The sequence below is a fragment of the Gambusia affinis genome, linkage group LG16 (assembly GCF_019740435.1).
Source record: "Gambusia affinis linkage group LG16, SWU_Gaff_1.0, whole genome shotgun sequence".
NCBI lineage: Eukaryota > Metazoa > Chordata > Actinopteri > Cyprinodontiformes > Poeciliidae > Gambusia > Gambusia affinis.
In genome coordinates, this window is record NC_057883.1 from 18,072,107 (window position 1) to 18,082,718 (window position 10,612).

The 10,612-nt window shown below is 36.3% G+C and overlaps 2 protein-coding genes across 7 annotated transcripts; both read left to right on the forward strand.

The window, feature by feature from the left end:
* Positions 1–89: 89 nt before the first annotated feature.
* On the forward strand, positions 90–3,557 carry noxred1 (NADP-dependent oxidoreductase domain containing 1). Of its 3 annotated transcripts, none has more exons than XM_044143316.1 (7): positions 90–424; positions 988–1,163; positions 2,115–2,295; positions 2,382–2,536; positions 2,618–2,643; positions 2,727–2,810; positions 2,936–3,072. In XM_044143316.1, the coding sequence occupies exons 1-6, from the start codon at positions 156–158 to the stop codon at positions 2,808–2,810; spliced, it is 891 nt and encodes a 296-aa protein (XP_043999251.1). In that variant the 5' UTR covers positions 90–155; the 3' UTR covers positions 2,936–3,072. The 3 variants fall into 3 exon arrangements, 2 of the variants coding, with proteins under 2 accessions (XP_043999251.1, XP_043999250.1); XR_006373229.1 differs by having other exon boundaries at positions 91–424; positions 2,738–2,810; XM_044143315.1 differs by having other exon boundaries at positions 2,618–2,810; positions 2,936–3,557.
* A 1,224-nt stretch (positions 3,558–4,781) lies between these two features.
* On the forward strand, positions 4,782–10,278 carry tmed8 (transmembrane p24 trafficking protein 8). Of its 4 annotated transcripts, none has more exons than XM_044143320.1 (6): positions 4,782–4,968; positions 5,205–5,351; positions 5,443–5,527; positions 5,621–5,714; positions 7,228–7,527; positions 9,119–10,278. In XM_044143320.1, the coding sequence occupies exons 2-6, from the start codon at positions 5,233–5,235 to the stop codon at positions 9,334–9,336; spliced, it is 816 nt and encodes a 271-aa protein (XP_043999255.1). In that variant the 5' UTR covers positions 4,782–4,968; positions 5,205–5,232; the 3' UTR covers positions 9,337–10,278. The 4 variants fall into 4 exon arrangements, with proteins under 4 accessions (XP_043999255.1, XP_043999256.1, XP_043999254.1 ...); XM_044143321.1 differs by having other exon boundaries at positions 4,782–4,958; positions 5,174–5,351; XM_044143319.1 differs by having other exon boundaries at positions 4,782–4,958; positions 5,182–5,351.
* The last annotated feature ends 334 nt before the right edge of the window (positions 10,279–10,612 follow it).

Consider the following 10,612-nt stretch of genomic DNA (forward strand, 5'->3'; position numbering starts at 1 on the left):
ATATCTCCATCACGCCTTTACGTCACTGCTCGTCGTTTTTCACAGGCTTACAATTGATTTTAAAAAAGTGTAAGTATTAAAGGTATAATACTTATCTTCGTCTAAACTCATTCAAATTGACCACGTATAGTTGACGGTTGTTGGTGGTGTAAAAAATGTGGGAGAACGCCTTCAAATCCGAAGTTGGTGTTACTATGACAACACAATTCCGCTTTTTTTGTAGACAAGTCAACCCTGTTAACAGCCCCACATCAAACTTACAGGGTATGACGGACATTTGTTCTGGTTTGACTATTTTGTCGCTTGAGGCAGAACTGACTGTTGATGAGAAGAAGCTAATTTACCTTCGTGCGCGCTACGCCGGACTGACGTTTTGCGGGTGCGCGCACGCAGTTTTTGTATGCAAGTTGGTGCACTCATTAAAGTAAGTCCTACTTAAACCGTGTCTAGTCGTTAATGTATGAAAATGTTAAATATACAGCTTAAATTTATCACAGGCGGATAAGAAGTATGGACTTCAGCTTAGTTTTAAAGTTTTTTTAAAGCACCAGAATCATTCAGGTTAGCTAGCATTAGTAATCAGTGACAAGAAAAGTAAACACTAGCAGATTTGGACATCAACTGAAGTCGTTAAGTTGATTTGAGGACAAACCCCATTCAGAAATCTACGCGATAGGAATTATTTATGAAATAATAATTATCATTGTGTTTGTATCACCAGGTTTCTTTATATATAGTGTCTCTGCCTTTTTCTGAAGCTTTACTAGATGAAGTCAAAAGAAATATGATCAGTTGTGTTTGGCCTTATGTGATGTTACCGGAAACATTTTTGTTTTACCCTAAATTAATACAATTTTACCACAACGGATCCCAAGATGTACTATAGGTGTTTATGTCTAAAGTGAGACGGGCTGATTTTAGCGAAAACTCTGACCAAACTTAAGTTTGTGCTTCACATGAACAATAAGGTTGCTGTGATGTTTCCAGATGTATCTTAAAAAGGAGGACTGCTGCCAAGGAGTTATATGCATCAAAAAGGCGTAGTGAACTCTCTGTGGGGATACTTGGTCTGGGTTACCTGGGGAAACAGCTGCTACTCTGCCTGCTTAAAAAGACCTCCATCAGACCCACACAGATTAAGATCTCCACGAGAAACCCAGCAGGTAGAGTGACTCCAAAGTAAATCTGTTCTTTCTGCAAAAATGAATGACTTCACCTTTTATTCTTGACCAATTTAGCCTGAAAAACAAGGATGGAAGAAAATATGACCCATAACTGCATATATGCCTCTTTTTGTATTTGTGTTTAAACAACATACATTTCTTAACCCAAATGTCTCTCTCCTTCAACACTACAGTTACCCAGATGATCACTAAAGTTGATTTAATCTTCTTTAAAATAGCAGCAAGTCTCAGGATGTTAAAAGAATTGTGCTTCAAAATGGTCTCAACTTGATGTCACAATAGCAGATAATATTGCTGGGTGCTAAATTGTCAAAATTGTTTATTGCAATTAAACAATTACTTTGTTGTTTGAGACCATTTTCAAATTACATAATGATAATGGCATAACAATGCAAGTAAACCCTCTCAAAGATAAATAAGCTTAATTTCCAAGGAACATTTAATACTGGAACTAGAAGATATTTTAAATATCCATAATAATTAAACAGACAACCCATAAAAATTACACTAAAGTCTTTATAAACAAAACGGTCCTTCAAAAAATTGGGGTATTTTACACTAATGACCGAAGCCTTTTCACGATAAAGTCTGTGGTTATGTTAGTTTTCATGCAAACAGTTTTTTTTATTTAGTTTATTTTATCGTGCCACTAATTGCTTAATGGTTTTGGCAGCATAATATTATGATGTGACTTTTCTTGTTCACACATGCTCTCCTTCAAATCTGACTGAGGTGAGCTGGTGGGTACACATAATCATATAAAATACAAATTTATGGTTCTGACGTGCTAAAGGATAAAAAAAGTTGTAGTGATACAAAATTGTTTGAAGGGCAAAATAGTAAATAATCCAGCAAACCACTTATACATTTCACTACAGATTCGGCTCACTTCTTTTTCTACCAGCAGTGTAACAAATGTGTGTGTTTCAGAGGAGCGTGTCCCGCCAGGAGTCGAGTGCTTCTTTAACAATCGTTGTCTGGCAGCCTGGGCGGATGTTTTGTTCCTCTGCTGTTTGCCTTCTCACCTTGACAGAATCTGTGCTGATCTTCATTCTCATCTGCAAAAGCACTGCCTTGTCTACAGTTTCATCACAGCTGTGCCTGTCAACCGGTACACCAGCACCTACTCAGGCTGGCAACTTGCTGTTTTGATGCAAACGTAATTAATCTCTCACTCTTAATTTTTTTAAATCTCAGTTTAGCTGAACGTCTTGGCCACAGCTTTGTTCTGAAACCACAGTATCAGGTGGAAGTGTGCGACACCTCAGACCTGTGGCTGTCCTACTCCTGTGTGGCCGAAGCTTTGTCAGATCCATCACTGATTGAGGCATCATGTCCTTTAGCTATGAAAGGTCGGTGAGAACTCTTCGAAGTTGAATATTAATTTTCATAAAGTTGTTTTTCTACTAAATTATGGCGATTTTAAACTGCAGGTGGCATCACTCTAGGCCTGAATTGGGTATGTGGAGTGTTGTACAGCCTGTTAAACATCTGCACCAACATCTGTCTGGGATCCAGTGAGACTCTTTTTCTAATTAACAGCATATTTGCAGAGAGTTGCATGAACAACGAGCCTTTAAATGTAGAGAGTTTCATCGCTTCCACATCTTTTCTCCATCCAAATGAGTGAGTTAGTTAAGGATGCGGTAATGCATTTAACCTTTTGCTACATGAATAATTACAGTACAAAGAAATATAAAAAGTAGAAACTAATTAACAAAGGGGAATATCTTTTTCTTTCCTCAACAAAGGTCTTTTCCCTGGATTTCTCTCGTTGACGCCCAAACCAAGAAGACACCACTGCTGCACTTTGTAATGAACAGCAAACCAGTTCAAGAAAACATCTATACAATATACAAATCATACCTGAAAAGCACAATAAAATGACAGCATTACATCTCAACATGGAGAACATGTCAATATCTAACACATAGTTTAGAATAACATTTTCTTATTGCATTTTGTAAGACTTGATGTAGCTTTTTCTGGTATTTAATTTGTCCCAATGAGTGTTGTTATAAAATTAAATAGCATATAGCAAATTATGTGATATGTCTTAAAGATATAAAGGATGATTTTTTTTCTTAAACAAAGCATCACTAAATTTATTTTTTTTAAATATATGCAACAGTTCTTATTTTAGTGGTAATACCAGAATGTAAAAACTACGACTGATTTTATATGCCATATTTGTACTTTTATAATGATTTTTGCTTGTGCTTATTATTCCTTTTTCATTATGTCACAGCCAGCATTTCCTTTATTTTTAAGCCATTCACTGTCAATAATAGCGCTTGTCTTGTTGTGTCTTGCTGCATTTGTACCCTAATATCTTTGCAGAATGTTTGTGTGGATTGAAATTTTGGAATTCCAGTAAATTTGTTCTCATTCATTTCCATATATTTAGAATTAAAGTTTAGGACAAGGTAATTTCTAACCACTGTGACCATCAGCAACAAAAATTACTGACAAAGATGTGCAATTTTTGTAGATGTTTAAAACGTAAAAACTGTACAGAACACAAAATTTTTGCTTTTCTTTTTTTTTATTCAAGGTATAAAATACATATTTCACTTGCAACATAAAGCTGTTAAAGATGCTTTATGTCAAATTAATCATTTGATTAAAAGAACAAAGTAATTTTCTTTTAAATTGATCGAGTGGTGGATAGTTACTGCTGAGTTACATTTACATTAACATTTTGGGAAAAAAATACTTTTAGGAGTAGTTTTATTGCATCATGATCTTTACTTTTACATGAATAAAATTATTATTAAATATTGCTACTATTAGTTCAGTAATAGATACTCTTCTTATCATTAATAACTTAAATGAATGAAGAACAATAATATTGAAACCAAAATTTTTTGGGTACTCTACCCACCTCTGTAAATATTTTGCATTAGCTATCAGTATTCACCATAACAAAAAAAGTGTTAAAATTTATCCCTAAAATCACTAAATAATTTTCTGCCACTCAGTGTAAAATGCTTCTGGCTTTTGAAGCTGTATTTTCAGCTTTTCTACAAAAAATGTCAGATTTCCTTTTTGTTACCATGAGCAACGTGTTTCCAGAGGTGAGTAAATAGGAGGCTTACTCAAGTATAAAGTGATAAGTTGCCGTCCAGGAAATTACTCAAGTAGGAGTAAAATATTTGGCAGAAAAGTAACTTAATAGATTTTGATTTACTCGTATCAACATCTGATTTAATATTTATAAATGATATTATCAGACAGACTAAATTTTTTGTGCAAATGCTGGTATTTTTTTTAAACTAAAATGAAAAAAGTTACATAATACGATTACAAAATAAAAATAAATAAATAGAAGAAACCCCTTTTCCAACACAATTTTCTGTCTTGTGCATTTTTTGTTAAAAACACGTTTGTTCTTCAGTCAGTGAAGCTTCTTGCTGAGTATCCAAAGATCTTACTCAAGAGTAGCATATAGAGATAAAAAAGTAAAAATTACAATACAGTAAAACTACTCTTAAAAAGTTACTCACGTAAATGTAGCTAGTTTCCATCCACTTCTGCAATTTCCTATCTGCTGCAGCAGAAGAGTCATCGCTTCTTCGTCTATATATTCGTATATTTCCGTCAACGCTCGGAAAAAGACGGAAGTCAGAAATTCGCGTCGGTTTTTTTTCCCTGAGAAGAAGAAGCACCGCTGTGTGTGTGGTCGTCACATGATTGAAGGGGATATGGAGATACATTTTTAATGGCCTGAGCTGGATTGAGTACATTATATCGGACTGTCAGTCTTACGTTGTGGTAAGAAAAGGTCGGCTTCACTTTCACTGCCCTCTGTGTAGCTAACGGCTAGCCAGATGTAAGCTAAAGGAAGAGCAAACAAGTAAAGGGAAGCCTGAACCGATACGTAGAAAGATTACTATTCGCTTTAGTTGTGGTTAGTAGATTGATTTCTGTTTGCTTTGGTTCCAGTCTGTGTAAATAGGCTAACTTGTCTCTCCCTCCTCCCTGTGCTGGCTCCGAGGGGCGGTCTCTCCTCTCTTCCAGCCCCGCAGTCAGAGGTATTTGTCTTGTCATGACAGCCATGGCGAGATTAGAAGCTACATCTGAGCTCCAGTCTCGGCTGTCATCCTTGTCCTTTTCATCCTTCCCCGGAGTTACCTCCCATCATTGCGACAGCGAACCGCCGGGCAGGTAACCTGTTGCTCAGAGCTGCTCATGTGTTTTCATCGTTGACTCGGTCGTCTTTTTACCCTTCTTCTTACTGTATATCTCTTTACTCCAGTCTGCAGAGTACAAACCTGACGGAGAGCTTCACCCAATCCAGCAAACAAGGCAACATGAATGAGACCGAGGAGGATTTGGCTAAGGCATGCTGCAGAGCTCTCAAAAAGTAACAGTAATCTGGAAGTTGTATGTTATTTATTTTTGCTATAATGTGCCATATGCACGTGCACTTTCAGGGTAATGAAGAGGCTCCTGCAGAGCTGGCCCTGGGGGAAGGAGGCGAGGAGAACAACTGTGCTGGGACCTGTCAGCTCTCTGCTGAAATCAAAGGTGAGAACCTGCTGAGTATGCTGACATGGGTGACGCCTTGTTTATTACAGAACTGATTTCCAATCTGCTTTTTGTAAAGCTTTAACCTGCTAATACCAGTTTCTCCCTAAGATTTTCAACCTTGACTTTCTAGAGAGCCATTTTTGCCCTCAGTCCAGCTAAAATAAAAGTTGCTTAGGGCTGCAAGATAGCATTTAAATTATTCTTTAGGGAATTTGTTGCAATTTTAAAGTTCAAGCTAAGCACCATTCTATTTCTATTTTGGTTTTAAATTAAAGAGAAACACAAAACTTTTACGAACAGTGGACATATACATTTTCTTATATAGGATGCCATGGGAAATTATATAAAAACGCAATGACAAGAGAAATGGGTTTAACAGAAATAGCTCGCACTTTCAGTGCTTTTTGTGGACATTCTTTGTATAATAAATTGATAAAATATGCATTTGTTATTGCATCTATTAAAAAAATAATGTAAATCATTCAGTCTTCTTGTTGTGCACTATAAGTCCTGCTCTCTCTCTCTTGCAATCTAACTGAACCTCAAAGATATTGCGTCAAATAAGCCTGTCACAATAAGCAATAAATCAATTAATTACATTATAAATTAAAATTTCCATTTGGACAACAATCATTAAAAAGATGCTTTCCTGTAATATTGTTGAAACTTAGACATTTTGAAAAATGTCTAATGCAGTGTCAGTGCAAACATTTGACACCCAATATGAAGTGGTTAGTTTTACAAAAGACCCAAATGCCACTTTTGCCCATTTAAGCTGAATGATTGCTAATTTATTTTAATGTAATTTTGGTTACAGAAACTTCAGAATCAATTTTAATTATTGTTTCAGTTGTTTAGTTTATTTATTTTGGATATTTGAAATGTCTTCCATTTTCAGTGTTAAATGTTTTTTGATCTTTGAGAGGTCATACTTCCATTAATGGCACCATTATATTAATTAAAAATGGTATCAAAATGACAATATTATTGTTAATTGCAATAATTTTTGGGACAATTTATTGTCTAGCTAAATTTGTTATTGTGACAGACCTACTGACACATCATAGAATCTGTCTATTCTTCCCTACCTGAATTTAAAACTCTTACTGAGAAAGAAAATTGCTAAATGTTATCTCTTTTTCCCTCTGTTATAACATCCACACTGAAGAGTGTTCTTGTATATGCTGAAATTGATTCCAAATCAATTCATCCATCTCCTTAGCATTCTCCCTATATGACAACCAAAATTAGTTGAAAAGCACAACAATAGAAAAGTAGTAACTGGATTTATGCTTTCCCCCCCAAAAATACTGTCTCCTTTAGCAACTTTTATGGTTCTTTTGATTATAATTTTAAACACCTCACTGCTACTGAATATATGGTACTTCTTCCTAGAGTAATTTGTTTCGTTTTAATAATGAATGTCTCTAAATGGGCAATGCATAGTGAGCCAAATGCTTTAAAAACACCAAATTTGCTCTCCTGAAACTGATGTTTCTTCTCCTCCCAGAGGCAACCCAGATGCCAACTCTGCCGCCTCCAACAACTTGGACATCTGCTGCAGTGAAGGAGCTGAAGGCAAAGCTTCGAACTGAGAAGGACAGCGTTGTGACAGTGTACCGAGGAGACATCATGACGGTCCACGTCCCCACCGTCCCCGAGGCCAAAAAAGTGTGCTGGGAGTTTGCCACAGATGGTTTTGACATTGGCTTTGGCATATATTTTGACTGGACCCCTGTGACGAGCAGGTCCATCACGGTGCACATCAGCGAGTCGAGCGATGACGAAGACGAAGAGGAAGAGCTAGAAGGTGAGCTTGCACCCAAAAGTCTACATCTATTTGTTTCTATGGGATAACGTAGCATTAAATATATAAAGCCGCAACTTTCATTGCTATTACAAGTTTGAGAATCATCTGTTGTTCAAGCCTTCTAACAATAGATGAGACACAGAAGAGTTAGAGAATTTATTGCGACCAGCACTGGAAGCTCAGTACAGCCACATTAAAACAAACTAATTTATGTTCATGATTCCTCTCTAAAGCATTCTGAGCTGAGCTCACATTTCCTACCAGTTCTCATCCATTTATCATTAAATAAAGTTGAAGAAATAAATGTAGGTCATGTTATTCAGCAATTAGCATCCAAAGTTTTGATTAAAACTTTTAAGCCATGTTGGTAATTGCGAATACTTTTAAAGCACTACAGGATTAGTGTTCCGTAAAACCCTAATGATGTTGAGGCAAATTAGCTAGCAAAATGTTCCACTGCGTTTTTTAAATACATCTGTGCTATTATTCAGCTATGCTTGCCTGTTTGATGGACTGAGAGGAAAATTAGAAGAGACTGAATGCAGCTGCACCTTCTCCAGCACATTAACAATAAAACCAGGGCGCAAAACAAACATCAAGAAAGCCAAATTAAAAAACCCTGTTTAATTTAGTGGTTGAGATGGTTAGCTTATTAATCCTCTGTTGATACTCTTAGATTTGAAGCAAAGCTGAAAGTATTATTGTGTAGCTTAAGTGCAAAGACTTTGTGGTTTGCAGCATCTGAACTATGCCTGTGCTGCCTCCGTTAGTGCATACACACAAGCATTCACTCTTTGTTTTGAAGGTGAAAAGCAGTTGCTAATTTCTGCATAAAATATAAAAAATTTGCTGATAGTTACAGATTTTGTCAGAGTTTTTCACTCTCCAACTTAGGTTTGTCATGTGAAAAGCTTTTCTTTCTGTCCAAAAATTACACGACACCGATTGTAACTGATATTATGATTGCAGTATTTTACAAAAATATCTGACGGCTTTAATAACTTTGAAATATGAAAAATTATTCCAACTCTTGTGAAAAGAATGAATCATCAGATTTTGAAGTTAGAATAATGTTTTTGTGATGACATGTGTTTATTATTGTTTTTATGTTGAAGTACAGACTTTGGCAAAAAATCTATAATAAACAGTAAATTTAGAAATTTTCAGCTAAGTAGTGTTACTTTGCAAATCATTTAAAAAGGTTCACTTTCTGGATTTTGTTTTTAGTGTAACGGGTAAGAGGCTGATAGTTACGGATTTTGTCAGGGTGTCGTTTCCAATTTTATATCCAAAACAAGCTTTTGTTTCCATGCTATGACTATGACTTTTTTCCAGTCAGAAATATTTAAAACGCCATGATATATATTCTTTGTGAGCAAGGAAAACATGTAGAAACCTTCTGTCGGTGCTCAGCAACAGCGGTACCTTTCTATATCATCAGAAAGTGTATTAGAGAAATTCTTATTAATCTTGAAACAAAGGTTTGTGTTTTTTTTTTTTTCTTTCTTTTTTTTTTACATTGTCGATACTGGCAATAAGCTGTTGCCCAAGTGTGAGGCAGCATGTTGACATTTTGATTTACGTGTGGCAGGGCCTCTCAGCAACGATGACGTCGAGAAAGGCTCCAAAAGCCAGACCAACTCGAACCTGGCTGAAATACTGCCTGTGTACCGCCAGGACAGCCATCTCTCCGTCCAGGGCGGGAGCCACGACTTCCCAGGTGAAGGCACGTACCTCCTAAAGTTTGACAACTCCTACTCCCTTTGGAGGAACAAAACTCTCTACTATAGGGTGTATTACAGTGCCTGAGACGCCAGTTCTGTTGCTCATGAATGTATAAGTTACTGAATATTACTCCTAAGAACAATGAACTATTTTCTTTAATTTCAGTCATGGAATAAACAAAGATATATAATTTAAGAAATAAATGCAAGCACATCAATTTTATATTTGCTTGTCAGGTTAAATGTGTGTCATTGTCCTGTTTGAATATAATCAGAGAAGCCTTGCGTTTGTCATGTGCCATATCCCCTCTGTGCTGTTTGGTCAAGTGCCCGTCATAAACCGAATATTGTCTTTACCTGTTACATTTCTATGGTAGCAGCAATCAGGGAGAACCTGCACAGTGTGTTTCTCTAGGCCACGTCCTTAATCAGCAGTGCTCTGAAGAAATTATTTTCACGTATGCGTCTGTATATATGCACCTTTTTTTTTCTTTTTTCTGTATTGCATTGTTGTTTGTTGTGATAATCATTCAGCTTTGTTGTGTAACTTATTTTTGTTATTGTTGAATCTAATCATGTGAAAATTCAGGACTTAATATACGTTCTCTACTGGTTCAGTGGGTGTGTTGAAGGAAGATTTTAGGTTGTCGTATGAGAGTGACAGTTTTTATGGCGCATATAAAAGCCCTCATCAAATAACGCTCTAGATCCAATATTTACCTTTGCTTTGCCAGTGTTTTAATTAGCTGTTTTAAACGTAGAGGCCAGTTGCAGCGTTTCATCCACATGTGTTTTTAGTGAAGATCATTGTGCTTATTTTTTTTATGTTCTTTGTGTTGGATCACCTTTTTCTTGTAAAGCTGACACTTTATCACTTCCACACGTGTGCATATTTCCAAAGAAGTCACAGATTTGGCTGCTAATGTCATATGCAATGTAAAGCAATTGTTTTCAAGCTGTTTGCTGTCCCATACCTTCACTGTTTGTTCCTGAAATTTATATTCCACAATAAAGAGAAGATTGTCTAGTTGTCTGTGTCATTAATTGGATGGAAGGGGAGATATTAAAGTAGGTGTAGGTTCCAAAACGATTACCCTGTAAATACACTTGCTTAGTTTGCTGCATTTTATACCAGTCTCACAGCAGAGCCAGGATTAGCAGGTACCTCAGTATGTTCCCTGGTGTTTCTATTAAATTGCAGCATTAGGGGATTGATGTAATTGTTACAGAGGTGCTGATGTAACCTGGTTTTATTTTAAGAGCTCCCGGTAGGCCAGCCACAGTCCTACAGTAACGTAGCTTCTAAAAGGCAGTAAGACAACAATGTTTTAGTTCCCTTTGTGTGGTGAAACTCCTCTGCA